Source organism: Aegilops tauschii, chromosome 5, assembly GCF_002575655.3.
Source record: "Aegilops tauschii subsp. strangulata cultivar AL8/78 chromosome 5, Aet v6.0, whole genome shotgun sequence".
Taxonomy (NCBI): domain Eukaryota; kingdom Viridiplantae; phylum Streptophyta; class Magnoliopsida; order Poales; family Poaceae; genus Aegilops; species Aegilops tauschii.
Window position 1 is genome coordinate 477,748,764 of NC_053039.3, and position 19,486 is coordinate 477,768,249.

At 49.6% G+C, this 19,486-nt stretch overlaps 1 protein-coding gene and 1 pseudogene across 1 annotated transcript; both read left to right on the forward strand.

The window, feature by feature from the left end:
* The window catches only part of LOC109768774 (uncharacterized), a 79,948-nt pseudogene extending 73,018 nt beyond the window's left edge, over nt 1-6,930 (forward strand).
* An 8,725-nt stretch (nt 6,931-15,655) lies between these two features.
* On the forward strand, nt 15,656-16,513 carry LOC109768777 (uncharacterized). The gene has a single exon (XM_020327499.4). The coding sequence runs from the start codon at nt 15,782-15,784 to the stop codon at nt 16,322-16,324; it is 543 nt and encodes a 180-aa protein (XP_020183088.1). The 5' UTR covers nt 15,656-15,781; the 3' UTR covers nt 16,325-16,513.
* Nucleotides 16,514-19,486: the final 2,973 nt, after the last annotated feature.

Here is a 19,486-nt window from a genome sequence, read left to right on the forward strand (position 1 = left end):
CATGCTGGCAATAGCCGCGCCGCGCTTCTGGACGAAGCCGGCTCGGCTCGGCCCGCCACGAGGCGGCATGCCAAAGGCGGCGCGGTCGACTTCGCGCTGGTGAGCTTCGGTGAGGCGTCTCATGGAGGCTATCTTCTGGCCTTCCGCGATGAGGGCAAGGCGGCGTGCCTCCAAGGTCTCGGCGTCGGCGTCGGCCGGGATGGGGACGGATAAGTCGTGCATCGCCGCTTGCAGGGCGTCGTGGGCGTTCTCGCCCGAGTTGGCGACGTGGCTGGTGACCAACACTTCGGTGACAGCGCTGCTGCCGCTGTCGGCTCGAGGGAGAGGGTCGTCGAAGACCACCACGTCGGAGGGGTAGGCGTCGAGTGATGCCGTGTCGGAATCGACAAGCATCGGGTCGGTGGAGCCGACCGACTCCAGGTCTACAGCAGGCTCGCTGGAGACGTGAAGTTGGTCGAGGAGGCTGATGAGGCGGCTCTCGGGATAGTCCGTGCCCGCGTCGGACGCGGGCTCATCGGAGATGCGAGTCTCGCCGAGCAGATCGGCGAGGCAGCTCGCTGCGCAGGCGTCGTCGACGCCTTGCAGCACGTCGGGGCAAACGCCATCGGGCGCAGCAGACTGGCTGCGCTCGCGGGGGAGAAAAAGGGTTCCCGTCCAGAACAGGTCTCCGGACGACGGTGCACCTGGCCCCACTGTGGGCGCCAAATGTCGGGTGGTAGGTGCGACATATGCCAACGGGTGGCTTATCATTGTGGGAGCCAGTAAGACGTCGCCGGTGCCTGGAAACGGGATGAGGCGAAGACATGCACGCCGGCGAATCTTACCCAGGTTCGGGGCTCTCCGTGGAGATAACACCCCTAGTCCTGCTCTGCGGGGTCTCCGCATGTTCACTAGATCAGAGCGAGTAGCTACAAGTGCTCCTTGAGCTGTCGGATTCGAGGGAGAATAAGAGCAAGGCTAGCTCTCACTTTCCTCTCTATATGGTGTGTATAACTCTATGAGACCAACCCTTTGCATGGGTGCCCCGGGGGGTTTATATAGGCCTACCCCCCGGGGGTACAATAGTAATCCGGCTGGGCGCGGGTCCCAGCCGTCAGTGTCTATGTTCGCCGGCTTCTCCGCCGGCCATTGGGGCCCGCCAACTGGTGGGTCCCGTCGGCTGCCGGCCTCTTGGTCGACAGGCCGGCCCCATCGCTTGGGGGCCTTGTCGGCGGCTGGTTACTGTAGCCTCACCCCTGATGACGAGGGCTTTGTCGAGGTAAGCGTGGCTACAGTGTGCCGCCTCGTGGGCTCTCACTGTAGCCTTAATGTGGCACATATTTCGAGGAAGGGGGTAGCCGGTTTCTGGGGGCCGACTACGCCCCTGGCCGACTAGGGGAGGCCGGGCTGCCTTCGAGCGTCTCTCTGGCTAAAGGGGCCCGCCGCCCGCGGGCCGTACTAGCGTCCGTCGTGGATGACGTCGAGGCCAACAAGGCTACAGGGCCGCGCCGGACGGGAGATGGCTGACCCGTACGGCGTCCTGTGGCCATGCCTGCTTCGGGATTCGGGGGTAGTGGGTTGTACTGTGGCCACGCCCCGTCTTATCTCCATTATGTGGGCATAGTTTTGGTGGGTGCGGTCTTGGCCGGCTTCTTGGAGTCGGCGTTCTTCATGGCCGGCTTTGGGAGTCGGTCCTTTTGGAGCCGGCTTCCTGGAGTCGGCCATCTCGTAGCTATCTTGGGGAAGGTTTCTGGGAATGGGTCGTCTTCTGAGAGTCGGCCCCTGGGATAGTCGGCGGGGGGAAGGCGGCCCTGTGCTTCGAATGCTTGAAGGCTCAAATGGCCTGATAATTTCTTGAGAAGCCAGGGGAAGTCGGTTAGGCTACCCGTGGCTATTTACTCCGACATCCCCGGCAAGGATCTTGCCGGGGGTCTCGTGGCTTTCCTCGGCAAGGATCTTGCCGAGGATCATTGTCTTCCAATCCTCATCTGATCTTGAACATTTCTTGTCTTCACAAAGATCTGCATGCCACCACGGAGGTGTCTCCCGAGTCCTGGCCCAACACAGTTGATGGTGTTGGAAACCGTGGGCTCAAGGGCGGCGCGTTCCGCTGGTGGGGGCGAGCTGCCCCCGGCAAGGGTCTTGCCGGGGGAACCCGCTTCGTCCCTCTGCTTCTTTGTGGTCTTGGCCTTGGCGTTGCTCTGGCTGCCTCGAGCTTTGGTTTTACCTCGGTTCACTTCCCCTGCTCTGCTTGGTGTGGCCGTGGGCGCGGCTCCGACTGTCCGTGCACAGGTAAAGGGGTACAAAGGTGCGCCCCTTCTTTTGTACACCGACGGAGGACGCGGAACGCGAAAGTCTGGGGATCCCAGACCCCTTGGCGGAGTTCACCATCCCGCAAGAGCGTGACATCATCAGGGCCCGGTACCGTTGGGACCCAGTCAACAAGGTTTTTGATACGGACGCGGGCACGAAGGAGTTCATGAGACTGCTGGTAATTATTAATTTACCCCCTAATTTTAGATTCTGATCAGTTTGACAGCACGTTTAGTCACATTTGTAAATGATCCACATTCCTTTTGCACAAAGAGCAGCACTGGATTGCGACCGAAAGTGACTCGCCGTCTGAGGCATTGGCGAGGCCCAAGTGGGACACCCCATTCAACCAGGCCTTTAACGTATTGAAACGACTCCCGGTGGACACTCGACCGTCATATGGACTTGTGCACGGCATCGGAGACGGCGCCACGTGGAAGAAGTACTACCGTGAGACCACGGAGGAGAGAAAGGAAAGACGGAGGTTAAATGAAAAAAACATCAACAAGAAGGTTGAGATTGCGGTTGAGAAGAAATCAGCTGAGACAGTCAGAGCAGCGGTAGCTGCCGCAAAAGAGGAGATGGCATCTTCGTATAGTGTCTTGGTTCCGGCTATCGTCAGTTGGACCAAGCAAAATCCAAATAAAGAGGCAGCGGACTTTCCCCTTTCCAACTTATTCGAGAGCAGCTCGTTTAGCGCACCTGGTCCCGCACCCGCTAGCAGCCTGTCCTCTGTCCGTGGCGTGCTTGGTGGGGCTTCGTCTTTGGCTGAGCTTGACACCCTCACGGTACCTGTCACACCGGCCCTCTTCAATATATGTATAATCTCCCGTTTCCGTTGTCTTTCAGATGTCTCACGCCGCAGACATGTCTTTGCAGGCCGACGTAACCCCGTGCACCATACTGTACACCATCGACGGCCAGAAGGTGGATGTGGGAAAGGCGACGATAGTGAAGCCGAAGGAACAATTGTTCCACAGCCGGCCGATCCCCCTGACATCTTCAAGGTTTCCGTGGGCAGTGTCGAACCGGGCCACAAGAATTTGGCTCCTCCGGTAGCACTAGGGGGAGATGATGATGAGACCCCACGGTGGCTTGGCGATTGCAAGCGGTTGGTCTTATTGTGGCCGAAGAGTCTGCTTCGTCTAGAGGCGGCCGGGAGCACACCCACGACCAAGCAGCCTCAGCAAGGTATGAACACCAACACCCCACCTACCCAATTAGCGTCGCCTGTCGTGCCGGGTAAGGAAGAGGCTCCATTAGTGGCTGATGACGTCGTCGCCGTCGAAGAAGCAATGCATGATGCTATCGATGAGGATGATGATGACCCTCTACAGTATCTCAATACTGGCGCCTATGACGATGGAGGATTGATGGCTCAGCAATATGAGTACTCAGGGTTTGAGCGTGATGAGTCGGTGCCTGAATTGCCGGAGGATGAACGTATTATAGGCGACCTTCCAGTAGCAAAGAAGCATAGGAAGAGACTGAGGAAAGGCAACAAAGCTGCTTCTATGATCTAGTCGCCTCAGCAGCCTAGGGTCCAAGACCGTATACCTATCCCTGATGCGGCAAAATGTCATATCCCCGGTGATCCGATCATACCTAAGGCAGCGGTAGAGGCCATATACGGCGATCTAAGGAGACTTCATGACGATGTGCTGTGGAGAGAGAAAAGCCTGGTCGCCTCAAAAAAGCCAGGATACCCACTCTACGTGGTTAACGTGTCGCAGCAAAGGTTGTACGTCGACACATTCCCAGTGGAGAAGTTCTTCCTTCGATTCGAATACATCTTCGACATGTTTCGCTTGAAAAAGCTGGATTTTATGTTTGTCCGCCTTTTTGCCTTGTACATGAACTACATCATCAGGATTGAGCAGATACCTTATATCTGTGTCGCTGACCCGTACTTCATGCACGAGGGCTTCTTTGCAGTCTGCCAAAAGCACTGTGAATACGTGAGTAACTACATCGCCGTTTTCATGGTCGGCAATAAGGACAAGGAGACGATTCTCGTGCCTTATCATACCATGTAAGTCATCCACGCGGATATCCTTCCTTCAGTTTCAATCATTCATTTGCACGATGGAGGCTAATTTGAGGTGTACTTATTTTGCGCAGCGACGTGCATGCCATCCTCATCATCCTTTACCCCCGATTCTCCCGCGGTCTTTACTTGGACTCATCAAAGAACATGAACAAAAAGGATTACACCCACGTCAAGTCTGTTCTCGATAGTGCTATCTTTACCTACGGCCTACGGGGTGGAGAGATCACGGTCAAGAAGACAAGGAATCGCGCGCCCGCCTTCGGCCATAAGACCGACTTCTGCTACAACCAGCAACCGAGTGGTACTCTCGGTGATGGATTCTATGTCCTCCACCACATGCTGGAGTACAGACAGGATCAGCAGAACCTTCGCATGTCACCTAGATCCGGTGATGCCCATATTCTGCAATGGGCAAAGAACCTAGGAGATATCCCGGATCATCGACTTCGAGCTGAGTTCTATCAAATCCAGCGTGAACTTGCCCAAATCATCATGAAGGAGGTCATCGAAAAAACAGGGATGTTCTAGGAAGAAGGGCAAATGTCGCGGGAAGACGTCCGAACACGCGTATCGACTCAGCGTCTCGACCTGAAGCCTTTCACTGCGCTCGGGGACTATCTCCCTGACTTGGATGGATGGCATGACATGTTGGAGTGATTGACGATATATGAAAAAGTGTCCATTTAGTCCATACTTTCTCTATGACGAAACTTTGAGTTATGCACGATGAAACTTTATTTGTGATGTAATTAAACCGTCCTCCACAACTAGCGAAGATCACTCTACTTAGGGCATTTTGGGTACGATGAACTTTCTTATTTATGCTTATGGTATGTTGCTTCTATTTTTGCCAAGTCTGTCTCTTTCTGTTGCTCAACTATATATGTTGCATATTATCGACTCATGTGACGATGCAGGTACATAAATCATCGATGGAGAAGAAGTGCTACGCCAGGAGTATACAACGAGTTGCCGGAGTCTTCGATAGCAGAGCCGAAGCGGAAAGTAGTTAGTTTAGGTTCACGCTAGTGCGAGAGAGGGATACGAATCGGTGCCTCAAGAAGTACTACATTATGTATGATGAGACATGCCATGTAACTTATATAGCTATATCGTGATTATGATGTGACGACATGATTTGTGTTGGATGATATGATGAGACTATTATGTGTATGATATGATGAGCATATTGCCAGTTTATGATATGATTAGTATACTGTATAAAATTTGTACAAAAACATCGCAAATACGTAGCAAAAAACAAAGATATGTGAAAATATAGTAGTAGCGCTCTTTAGCGCTGAACAGGAAAATGCTACTGCTAAGCCACTTAGCAGTAGCGCTGGTATGGTCAGCGCTACTGCTAAGTAGCTATAGCAGTAGCGCGGGTATAAACGCGCTACTACTAAATGTTCCCCGCGCTATTGATAGCCCTTAGACCCGCGCTACTGCTAGGCTTTTCCCTAGTAGTGTGTGCTCACCCAGGGGCCCCCTCCAGTGGTTCTTGGCTCCAGTATTTTTCTTTTATTGTATAAAAATTCTCCAAAAAGGTTGGTTTCATTATGAGAATTTTATTTCTGCACAAAAATTACACCATGGTAGTTCTGCTGAAAACAGCGTCAGTCCGGGTTAGTTTCATTCAAATCATGCAAATTAGAGTCCAAAACAAGAAGAAAAACGTTAGGAAAAGTAGATACGAAGGAGACGTATCATGCTCCTACTATGGGTGGACACGGGGCTCATCCCGGAGGTCGTGGCCCGGGGGTTCGGCCCCTAGCTGTCTTCGGACGCCGTCGCGCGGTTGGGCCAAGAGGCATGCCTTGCGCCTGCAGGTCTAGGCCACAAACTGCGCTCCTTGGAGCGAGGGGTCGGGCAGCTCATCGGCGCCGACAGGATCTCCAACTGCAGCTCGAAGGATTCCGTCTGGCGACTCCAGCAGGTTCGTCGTTCTTGTGTGTCAATCAACGTATTTCCTCTTGGCTGTAGAGACAGTTCTTCATAGACGAAATATTTTCTTTCAGAATGATCAGCATTTGTTCCATTGGCGCTGCTCACTCTACAAGTCGGCTGCAGAGGAGGTCAGCATCTGGGGGAGCCCTCTCCGGAGCTCAGGCCTGCTCCCGTCTACGCTCTTGACACGGCACATCACCATCCTCTCCGGCAAGCTCACCGAGATAATTGACAGAATGTCGACTATCAATGCCAATATTACTTCATCACCCGAACCACCAGTAGCAGATAACTGAAATCCATGTCTTGTATTTGTTTGCGGTGGTCGGATGGGAGCGTATTGCCGATGGTGAGTGCGAGCAATGGGAGCTCCTGGAGCTACCGGGGCTGGAGTGCAGCAGCAGTGCTGCTAGAACCAGAGGTGTGGGTGCTGGAGTACCAGAGGAGCGTGCTGTTCGAGGGCACACGGCTGCTGCCGGCCACGGTGGAGCTGCTGGCGTCCAGGTGCTCGGAAATGGCGAAACGGAGCGTTTACATGAGGGGTGCCTCCTTCCAGTTCACGGCCAAGAACACGTGCACATCTACGAGATGCACAGCCAGATCGTTGACATGAGGGAATGCCTCCTTCCAGTAGTCACCGAGGGATTGAGCCACCAGCAGAGCAGTGGCGGCAAGCGTCACAAGAAATAGATGATGATTAGCTGATCATTTAACCTAGTTCATGATGCACGTAATAGTTTACTTTGGTGTGTGCAAATATCATGTATGTACTAGCCACCTATGTAATTGGGTGTCTAATTTCGGTATGCAATCATGTCCTTATAAGTATATATGTTGTTGTTCTGTAGACATAACAAATCACATCGCACATAGACCAAACTAGGAAACCTGCGGTGATGCTTTCATCAATCGTTGATAATTATATACAGCAATCGTTTGCCCACAACACACACGGCTTATTGGCAGCAATCGTTTGTGTTATTATCGGCCTTCGCACACATTTCTAATTGTGGACCTGTTTGCCGCGTATCACACACATCTTGTTAAGTTGAACCGTTTTGTTGTCTTGGCTCATCGCAAACAGTTCTTCCGAGTGAACTGTATGTCATCTATCGCAAACACCTTGATCTGGCTCACCGTTTTTTGTTGTGTTGCCTAATCACAAACACTTCGTCCGAGTGAATTGTATGTCGTATATCACACACACCTTCATCTGGCTGACTGTTTCTGTTGTTATGTTCATCGCAAACAGTTTGTATAGATCAACTGTATGCCACGTATCGCACACGCAACTCTAATCTAAATCGTGTTTGATATCTCCGCCATCGCAAATAGTTCGTGACATTTTTTACGATTTTCTTACAACACCGTTGCGATTAATGCATCCCACATAGTTTCGCTCAAGGGTCTCTCATTGTAGTGTCGCGTTAGCAGCATCATGTAGTAGTGAACGGAGATAACTGAATTACTAGAAAATGTAAACATTCAAAGAAAAAGAACAGTTAAGATCAGATTTCAAATAAGCAAAGCACGACAGGTATTGCAACTTACTTCCGTACCACATCTATAAAACCTCCTTCTAGTAATGCTACAAATTTATTTGCTATTTTCCCGTGGTAGCACTCAACTGGGCCGTCCTTTGTCACCACACCGCCTTCAAAGTCCGAGTCATCTATGCTTAGTAGCGGCTGGATCAATTTCAAAAGGAATCTGGGGTGGCCAAATGCAGCGGATCCGGTCCAGATAATACCAAAAGGAAATTCCTCATTCTGAAATTCATAACCCTAATCCTAGGCTATCAGACAGAGTACATCGGTGGCGGCATTACCTACCCGGCAAAGTTTAGCATCTCGTCGTCATCGCTGCTCTCATCCTCGTCTTTCCAAGAAGGCGTTCTGTGGTTGAGCAAGAGTGAGGGAGAGGAGCGAGCCACTATTTCCTTTTTTGGCATCTCCCGACCGGCTCGGTCGGTCGGGGCCATTAACGGCCGTTATTTCCCGCGTCGTCCATCACTAGCCACGTGGCCACTTTGCCGCGTCAAAACGAGATCATTTTTTTATCAGTATTTTTTGTCACTGTCAAATCTTTGATGCGGTGAAAAGTGTCATGTTTTATAAAGCGGTGTTGTTTAGAGAGTTAAGACGCGAAAGTGATGGTTTTATGCATTTTACTCATATCAGGGTCTACTGAGCGAGGAGAGGAACATCTCGCTCCACGCTGCTCCCGCACATGTCGACCACATGATCGAAAGGCTCGGACACGACACGACATCTTATGTGTCGACGTACTGGCGATATGTATGCCGATATCCAATCGAATCCGCCGGAGCCGGACATGATACATGCAATGATAGAGCAGCATGCATGCATGCACTGGAGACAGTGCTCAGATCCCGTCTCGACAGCACCGGCCCGCGCTCCGGCCCTGCCGACGCTGAGCGATGGCTCGGCTGATGTCTGATGAGAGCACCACGATCGTCAACGGTACACCTACACGTACGGCCGCGCGCGCAACCGCGCAACATGGGACACGATCACGTGACCGATCGTCGATCGAGATGGGCGGTGGGATTGAACCGATCGATGAACGTACGGCATCTGCGACGATGGACGCGCGTGCGTGCACCCTGATCACACGCGAGCAAGACCGTTAATTCGGTGAAGATGTGCTAGTGCAATGCCGGGCAGGAACCAACGTGGCTAGACATGCCGACAGTCTTCGCAGGCATCTGCGGGCTACTGCACAAGTACGTGGCTGTACCTCGTGGGGGCCTGTCGAGCATGGCATGTCGTCCTGGAGGAGTACATCCGCTGAGCACTATGTCACGGGAGTTACTTATGCGAGATTAGATAGAATTGTTTCCGTCCTATCTTCATAAAATGTCTCGCCCTTCAAATCTTATATTGAATATATACTTACCCTCAAGACTCAATAATACAATTCAACACATTACGTCAATTATCCCTCTCTATCCCTTCTTACATGGGCGCCGCGGGGCGGAAGTGGCGTTGACCTTGTGCCGCCGAGCTACGGCCCAAAGAGGCGACACAATGACGACGCGAGGGTCGGTGCAGCCGTGGGGACGGCCTCAGGCGATGGCGTGGACCGCTTGTCGCGGCGCTACGACCCGAAGGAAGAACTCAGCGGCAACGCGGGTTGGTGCAGTCATGAGAAGAACCACGGGGCGGCGACGCTGCGGCCTGACGGGGTGACACAACGGCAGCTCGTTGCTCGATCGATGAAGGGGCGCGCTGTACTCGGGACGACCTTCACGGGACCTACGGAGGCGCGTGCAACCGACCTGAGGCAACCGACTGATCAAATCGGTTGCACGGCGTGGACGAGGCGGATCGCGGGCGGGCAGATGATCAATCCAATCGTGCCCGAGGTCGGGGACACCGCTCAGTGAAGGCGGGGTGGTGGCGAAGTCCCAGCTGAAGTAGCCGCCGCTGGCCGGCCTGAGACGATGTGTGGACAAGCACGACGCCTTTTGCGCCTGCAGCTCCACGACGACTTCCTCGACACCGGCCGCCCCGACTCGACGTCGACCACGGTGTTCTTCGCTCGGCTACCTCGACCACGGCTATACCACTCTACGCTCTCGCCTCCCTCGACAACGGCACAAAGGGCTATCACCTCGCTTGAGCAACTCATCGGCTTCCTCTACAGCCCACGCGTCCGCGATGCGACACTGTCCATGACGCTCCCGCTGCGACTGCGTGGGTGTGTCAGTCCGTTGGCTGCTATTCTGTCTAGTCTGACCGCCAACGACGCTTCTGGTGTTCGTAACGCCACCGCTATGACCACGGGATGTTAAGAGATATATTTAGTATTTAGGAATTGTTCGAAATTAAATAGAATTGTTTCCGTCTTATCTCTAGCTGTCGTCTTCCCTGCACAAACGCTTGTAATTTCATACGTGGGTAGACATACCGACAGCCTTCGCAGCACCTGCGGGCTAGTGCACAAGTACGTGGCTGTATTGCAAAGAAAACAAAAAGGGTGGTACGTAGTGGGGCCCGTCGACCATACCATGTCGTCATGGAGGAGAACATGTGCTGAGGATTATCATCAAAATTAGCTCATAATTACTCCTCCGTCCCGAAGTGTAAGACGTTTTCTAATACTATAATAGTATCAAAAATGTCTTATATTTTAGGACGGAGAGAGTAGTTTTTTTAACACGATAGTACGAACCAGACGCTTGCAGATACGCACGTCCTGCCCATATGAGCAACGCTGTCTCTTACTAAGCCAACCTCGCCAGAAGCCTGAAAATACAGTTTCTCAGCTGCCCCAACCATAGTCTCGCCCAAAGTTGTCAGAATCACAAAGCTGACTTAAAGGATCATAACTAACAACCCCTCACAAAGCGTATAAAGGGCAATATAAGCATCTCACAAATTATACGGTAGTCTGTCGTACACTTATTAATATATATTTTTAAGACACGTATCCGTAATAAATGCGAAAAATAAAAGCACTTGCAAGTGATATCGAACTCACTACCTGGCCATGAATGGAACCGATGCTAACCAGACAGCCTAGTAACTCAGTACGGCTTAAAGGCAGCGCTAACTTTTAAAGTATTATTTAGAGCTGCAGATCCGACTTTTTTTCTTTTTCAATACTTTTGCAAAACAGTGCGAACAAAATTTCTTGAATGCCAACAATGTTTCAAAATCATAAAAAAATCGAATATTCTTTTCTTAAATATGAACAGTTTTCTAAAAAGTGAATTTAAAATACGCACTTAACATTTTCCTAGTATACGGTGTTTTTTTTTCAAATACAAACTAAACTTTCTTTAAAATATATGTTGAATATTTTTGAAATGCACGTTGAATAAAATTAGTAGACACGATGAACACTTTTTATACACAGTGAACATTTTCCTAATATACGGTAAATACTTTTCTTCAATACGGTGAGCTCAGGGAACCTTCTAAAAGGTTCCCAAAACCGGTTGCTCGTTCAAAGTGGGCCGACGCATATCGTGTCGGTCGCTTCGCTTCAACAAAGCCATGATGCTTTGACACCCTCGGGCGGCAAATAGGGTTCGCCTTCGGGAAGTAGAGTCAGATAGAAGGTGCCACGCACAGTACGCTGCCTCGACTGGCCCCGTCCATTATCGCACGCGAAAACAGGGAAAATACATTAAAAAGGAAATGGCAATGCGCGGATCAAACCCTGTAACTCTCACTGCCGACCGCTCGCCGCTAGGCACACAAACTGATAAGCTCAAATGTCTAACTAAAAAAACGCAAACTACTATAACTATCCTTTACCTGTTGGGGAACGTAGCATGCAATTTAAAAAAATTCCTATGATCACGCAAGATCTATCTAGGAGATGCATAGCAACGAGAGGGGAGACTGTCCATGTACCCTCGTAGACCGAAAGCGGAAGCATTAGATTAACGCGGTTGATATAGTCGAACGTCTTCATGATCCAACCGATCCAAGTACCGAACGTACGGCACCTCCGTGTTCAGCACACGTTCAGCTCGATGACGTCCCTCGAACTCTTGATCCAGCAGAGGATCGAGGGAGAGTTTCGTCAGCACGATGGCGTGGTGACGGTGATGGTGATGTGATCCGCGCAGAGCTTCGCCTAAGCACTACAGCGCTATGACCGGAGGAGTAAACTGTGGAGGGGGCACCACACACGGCTAAGAGAACAATTGATGTGCCTTTGGGATGCCCCCGCCCCCGTATATAAAGAAAGGGAGGAGGAGGCCGGCGGCTAGGAGGGGCGCGCCATGGGGGGGAGTCCTACTAGGACTCCAGTCCTAGTACGATTCGCCCCCCCCCCTTCCTTTCTCCACCGGAGGGAAAAGGAAGGAGAGGGAGAGGGAGAGGGAAAGGGGGGCGCCGCCCCTCCCCCTAGTCCAATTCGGACTGCCATGGGGGGGGCGACCACCCCTTGCGGCCCTCCTCTCTCTCCACTAAGGCCCACTAAGGCCCAATATTTCCCCCGGGGGGTTCCGGTAACCCCTGGGTACTCCGGTAAAATACCCGAATCACTCGAAACCATTCCGACGTCCGTATATAACCTTCCAATATATCAATCTTTACCTCTTGACCATTTCGAGACTCCTCGTCATGTCCGTGATCTCATCCGGGACTCCGAACAAATTTCGGTCACCAAACACACAACTCATAATACAAATTGTCATCAAACGTTAAGCGTGCGGACCCTACGGGTTCGAGAACTATGTAGACATGAACGAGACACATCTCCGGTCAATAACCAATAGCGGAACCTGGATGCTCATATTGGTTCCTACATATTCTACGAAGATCTTTATCGGTCAAACCGCATAATAACATACGTCATTCCCTTTGTCATCGGTATGTTACTTGCCCGAGGTTCGGTCGTCGGTATCATCATACCTAGTTCAATCTCGTTACCAGCAAGTCTCTTTACTCGTTCCGTAATGTATCATCCCGCAACTAACTCATTAGTCACATTGTTTGCAAGGCTTATAGTGATGTGCATTACCGAGAGGGCCCAGAGATACCTCTTCGTTACTCGGAGTGACAAATCTTAATCTCAATCTATGCCAACCCAACAAACACCTTTGGAGACACATGTAGCGCATCTTTATAATCACCCAGTTACATTGTGATGTTTGATAGCACACAAGGTGTTCCTCCGATATTCGGGAGTTGCATAATCTCATAGTCAGAGGAATATGTATAAGTCATAAAGAAAGCAATAGCAATAAAACTAAACGATTATTATGCTAAGCTAACGGATGGGTCTTGTCCATCACATCGTTCTCTAATGATGAGATCCCGTTCATCAAATGACAACACATGTCTATGGTCAGGAAACATAACCATCTTTGATCAACGAGCTAGTCAAGTAGAGGCATACTAGGGACACTCTGTTTTGTCTATGTATTCACATATGTACTAAGTTTCCGGTTAATACAATTCTAGCATGAATAATAAATATTTATCATGATATAAGGAAATATAAAATAACAACTTTATTATTGCCTCTAGGGCATATTTCCTTCATTACCAACCAGCTTACTGTAGCACAGCAGACTTTTTCCACTATTTCTTTCTCTTTTTTGCTGATAGTTTTTGTTTCTTTTCCATTTTCATTTTTTCAAAAAAATTAAAAAATTGCGTTTTCAAATTTTGTTCATAAATTATAACATTCGCATTCTAAAAAATTGTATAAACATTGAACAGACACAATTGTAAGAAAAAGGATTGAAATACAAATATTCATAAAATACAAAGCTTCATCTCATAGCATGTTGTTTTTCGACATCCTTGAAATGACCCTATTTTTTCCAGTGGCTTGTATGACCAAGTTATGGCACCATGCCAAGTTGCTTTGCTTTTCGACAAATTTTGTATTTTCTGGAGTTTTCTCGGTAAAAAATGGTCGATAAATGGCGGGACGTGTCGCAACTTGCATATGGTGTAGGAAATCATTCAAACCTGGCGTAAATGACTACCATTGGCACGCCTACCTGCTTACGGAAGTTTGGGTCAGTCTTGAGATTTCCAAAAATACCATGTTCGACGGAGACTGTTCGGTTAGGCCAGAAGAGTCCGTTTGGGAGTAGCCCATTTCTCAACATCTCTTAAATGGTCTCAGTTTTTTTCATGTCCTTGTATGATCAATTTAAGGCACCATGTCAAGTGGTTTGGGGTTTCAACAAGTTTTGCATTTTTTGGAACATGAATTGAGAAAAAATTCATGTTTGTAGATTTTTTTAAGGATTTGAGAAAGTTCATCGATTTTGAAAATAGTGCATCAATTTTGGCAAAAAAATTCATCTACTTTGAAAATATGCATTCATTTTGAAAAAAACTTCATCAATTTTGAGAAAAAGGAACAACAATTTTGAAAAAAAATCATCTATTTTGAAAAAACGTTCATCAATATTTTTTATGAATTTTAAAAAAGTTATTGATTTAGGAAAACGTTCACCAAGTTTGAAAAAATGTTCGCAAATTTTGTTAAAAGTCCATTCTTTCATAAAACCGAAATTGGAAAAAGTTTGCACATTGCAAGAGAAAAGGGAAAATAAAAAATGAACAAAAAAGAAAGGAAAACGAAAAATATGAAATAGAGAAGGAAAATAAATCTGGGACAAAACCGTTAAAAACGAGAAAAAAGAGCAAGAAAAAAGAAAGAAGGAAAGAAGTAAAGAAGAAAATTGGAAAAAGAAAAGCGGATAGAAGAAAAGAATAAGAAAGACACTTGCAAGCACGTGAAGTGGTGGTGGCAAGTTGGTTAGTGCGTCGAATTTTGAACCAGAAGTTCCTGTCTCGAATCTTGGCACACTCATACTTTTTGCGATTTAAAGAGATGGTTGGGACGGCTCAGCGCGCAAGTGTACGGCCAGCAAGATATGACCATCATGCCCTTTATTACAAAGAGGTATGGGCTAATCTGAGTCGTTCTTGTGTTTAGGGGGGGTCTACCGAAGTAGATGTGAAATCTTAAACCGCAGAACCTATCAACTATAATTGTAGAACCAGTCCAACAAAATATAGATGAATGCGTAGAATCACATGACAAAATCGTAATTCTGACAATCTTGATCTCGGCTAAGCTCCTCCTCATCTCCATCACCATCGGGGCGGAAAATATAAATCCGTGGAGAGTGCGCACAGCTGCGTACACAAAATAATCGGCTGATGAAGCCCAACAATGTTTAGTTGACTATAAGTACTCCCTCTGTTCCAAATTACTCATCGTGGTTAACTAAAACCACGATGAGTAATTTGGAACGGAGGGAGTAATAGCAAAACGTGCTTATCTAGGGCAGAGATAAATTCCTCCGCGCAGCACATTAGTTAGGTTCCACTTGCACATTGGCAGAAGCAAGGGGCGTTCCACTTGCACGTAGGGAGCCAGCTGGTGCCGATCTTTGCCTGTGATCTAGGGCAGAGATAAATTCCTCCGCGCAGCACCTCTGACTTGGAAGTGATCAAGATCAATCTATACATGATACATCATCGAAGTCATGAAATAGCAATCAAAGACGGCCTATTCAAAGACTAAAGCGCGCGGATATTTGATTATTAGTCCTCGACAAATTAAATTAGACGAAGCAGCTGGCTGGACGAAATGTTCTTCTCATGTTCCCTTCCCATCAGGGAAAATTAAACCAGGCGAGGAACAAGTAGTGCACCAGCATACGTAGACCCTGATGGAAATAGGAGTAGCTAGAGCGTAAACAGGCAACGCAGCATGCCACACCTGGCCGGCCGGTGAGCAGGGGTACGTGAGTCCATGTGACAATACACAAATTGTCCAGGTCGCCATGACAAAGAGAGCTAAGGTGCCCTGGGCCTCCCAAACGATATATAAATGGACCTACCGATGCACACACAACACAAAGCACAGCACGAAAAGCACAAGAGAACCTGATTCTTCTTCTTCTTCTTCTTCCAGAGATTAACCAGTCCAAGAACCCACCGTGGTTAACTACCGATCTATTCCAAACTAGACATGGAGGCGGTGGAGCCGTTGGCGGTGGTGAGCTGCGAGTGCTGCGGCATGGAGGAGGAGTGCACCGGCGAGTACATCGTCGGCGTGAGGGCCTACTTCGGGGGCCGGTGGCTGTGCGGGCTGTGCTCCGAGTCCGTCAAGTATGAGGCCGGCCGCAGCAAGCGCGCGGCGGTGATGGGCGTGGAGGAGGCCGTGCGGGCGCACATGGCCTTCTGCCGCATGCTCAGGCGCGGCGGCCCCGCGGAGCGCGTCGCCGAGGGCATGTGCCAGATGCTTAGGCGGCACACCGCGTCCGGGAAGTGCCGGGTCGCCATCTCATCGTCCTCGTCGAGGCGGATGACGCTGGCGCCGGCTGCGTCAGCGTCTGGACCGCACCACCGCGCGTCGGTGGCGCCGCTGTCGATCGGTCTCTTAATATCTGGTCGGTCCGACGTGCAGGCTGGCGGCGGCGACCGGCCGCCTGAGTTGATGCCTGGTTCTTTATTTTCATCGAGTGCATGCTTCGGACGTACGTCTTCCTCATCGCCTCAGAGCACAAGCTAGCTAAGCTATATAGTATAATCTTGTTGAATAGATTACGGAAGCTAAGCACAAGTGTTGGATTTCATTTCTACGTGTAAGTTTTGGTCGGTTGATCCGATGAAACTTAATTATGGTACGAGGTTTAATTTGTGTATATACGAAGTTAAATCCAGTTCAATTAATCATCACCTGAGGATCTTGATGAAGAAACCTATAGGCCGGCTTCTGCCGAGCTGTTCTTGGCAACCAATCATATATCCATCGGTGAAATCGATCTGCTGTGCAATTGTTTATTCCTCGTCGCGTTTTCCTATTGGTGAGAATGATCTTGCTCCTGTTCTCGGGATGATTTCTTTGTGCACCTCATCAGTTTTCTACCGTACAGTAAAAACTGCTCCGGGCGCTAACATTTTTAATTTTTGCCGCCGGACAACTCCAGCAGAAGCTGTAAAATAGTGCGCGCGAAAAAAAAGGTTGGGCGCGCGCTAAAAAATGCTATCACATGTTGCAAATTTGAGGCGCCGGATTGCGCGCGCTTCACAATTTACACTGCATATTTTTTTTGGGCGCGTGTTTTCGGCGTCTAGTAAAGCAATGTTGTGTCCGGCGCGTTAAAAGTGCTACAGTGGCGCGCTAAAACTATTTTAGAGCGCGAAACTTTTGTGCGCCTGTTGGAGATGCTCACATGAGAGGGTGATGCTGGTGCTCGATAGTGGAGAATTTTGTCTAGATAATTAATGGAAGAAAGTTTCTCCCGTGGAAAATGTGAGTCACCCCAGAATTGTGTACACTGCAAGTTTGTCTGATAGACGTACGCCCTAAATACAAAAGTTATGGCATGCATCTTAGGTCTTAGCTTGACCCTTGTTGGCTACGAATGGACGCGCTTAGGAAGGAGGTGTTGTCTGGCGCTGTGGTGGCGTCGACAGCAGGTCTGGCAAGGTCGATGCCTCAGTATCTGCTCTGAAGATGAGTCGATGGAAGACGGTGGCGACGACATATGAGACTGCGTCAGACCGGTTTGTGCCTTACACCTAGTATGTAGCTTGGTTGGGACATCTGGCTTTAGATGTTAGGCTTAGCTGACAGGTCTGGGTATTCGGCACACTTCATTAATGAATAGGAGTAGCGACAGATGTTGACAAGATGACGGCTTCAGCCATATTGATGTATTACTTTATAAGGTTTTTGTGAACAATTAATAATGTGGTTGCATGCATCTCCCAGATGCAAAGACCGGGGTCATCCTCCTTTTCAGAAGAAAAAAACTTGTTGGCTACCAAGCTAACTACATTTCTGAGAGATGCCAATTGAACTACTTTTTTTGTTATTGATGTCAATCTAAGTACTTAGCTTCCTTTTTGTGTCCCAGAGAAAGTGTGCACACTGCACACACGTACGTGTACACAAAAGCTTTTTGATCGATGGCTCTACCAAACACGACGTCCAAGTTCCAAGATGCTCGAGTTGCTTTATATTAGATGATGATATGTACACGCACACGTACACGGCGCAGATCGATCGAGCAAAATCATGACACACTGCACATTTTGTGGACTAAACAAAAAGCCGAATTCGAGATCGATCAATATATATTCTTCCTTCAGAGCAAAGTAATCAATCATGGATCGATCTCCACTCCATCGAGTCATGCATGCTTTGCTCGATCAACAACTACTCCAGTCAAAAGGAGGAGCTCAGCCGCTTGCCTCAGAGACAGCGACACTTCAAAATCTCATGTATAGTAATATCACCGTTACAATTGCCGTTGAAAATTGCAGAAGCTTCCCAAGATGATCAACCGAACAAAAAGAAGATTACTCACCAGGAGTCGGGCGATGGCCACTTCCAAACAGCCTGGGAGAGAAAATAAAGAATGGGGACGTATAGTAATCGTGCCGACATTTACTTGGCCGGCGTCACCCGCCAGAGGAAACAAAAACCTACGGTTCGGTGGATCGAGCTCGGACGGCGACGGGGGTATATACTGCTCCTGCAACGAGCACCAGGCGCTCCCTCGTTCGTTTGCTAAGAGCATCTTCATTCGCGCCCCAAACAGGGCCCAGGGCAAGTTTTTTCACGTCGGCGCCGAAAAAAACCCCAAGTCGCGTTCTCAAGATGTCGAATTCCGCCGGCTCGGCCCATATTTTGGCCCGGCGATCCGAGGCCGAACCCAGTGCACTGAGGGCGCTTAGGGGCTCTGGCGGAAGAAAAATCCGCGCCTGGGCCATCACTGTCAGGCGAAAAAGCATCATGCACGTCCAGATTTGCGCCCCCCTGCACGCGCACGCCCTTCCGCCACCGCCTACGTACCCACCGCCGGTAGGAAGGCCATTCCCCGCCCGGAAAAGAGAGGGTTCGCCGCGGCAGCCTCCCACCCGCTCCTGGGCGAGCTTTCAGGCGCTCCGGCCACGCAGGGCGGGGATACCGGCGGTTGCGCGCCTACCACGCCCGCCAGGTGTTCGGCGATGGACTCGAACGACTAGGAGGCGTTCGCGGCGCTGCTGGAGGAGGAAGCCGATGTCGATGCCCATGACGAAGAGCACCTCATGATCCTCGCCGCTCTGGCCGGCCTGTTCGCAAGCAATGCAAAGCCGCGGCGAGGTGGCTCGGCGCCAGGCCGACTGAAGGCAAAGCAGAGGCATCGACTGGAAGGCTATTGCTTCCTCTTCGCCGACGCTCCAATCTCGAGCGGGCATTTGGTGTGCTCCAATCTCGATTTGCTGTTGTCCGATACCCCGCTCAGACCTGGTCGAAAGATCCAATGTGGGAGGTCATGACTTGCTGTGTCATCTTGCACAACATGATCATTGAGAGCAAGCAGGAAGAGCCAGTGTTTGACACTGAACCATATTACAGGCAGGATCCTCTTGCCCAAGTTGATCACCAGCTACCAGCGACCTGGATTGCCTTCCTCAATATGCGCCAGGAGATCCGAAACCCACAGATGCATCAACAACTGCAGTACGATCTGGTGGAGCACCTATGGAGGCTCAAGGGCAACGCCTAGCTCGACGTGTGATGAAATATAAGTTTTTATTTGTCGAACTATTTGATTTGTATTGATTTGTTGAACTATTTGATTTGTATTAATTTTCTGTGATGAACTATGTGATAAAAATTAGCTTCTGTTGAATTTGTGCCGAAGCACGCCGAATATGGGCCGAAATTGGTACAATTTGC

Excerpts from the sequence above, each read along its gene's own strand:
- LOC109768777 (XM_020327499.4), top strand. The coding sequence starts at position 15,782 with ATGGAGGCGGTGGAGCCGTTGGCGGTGGTGAGCTGCGAGTGCTGCGGC.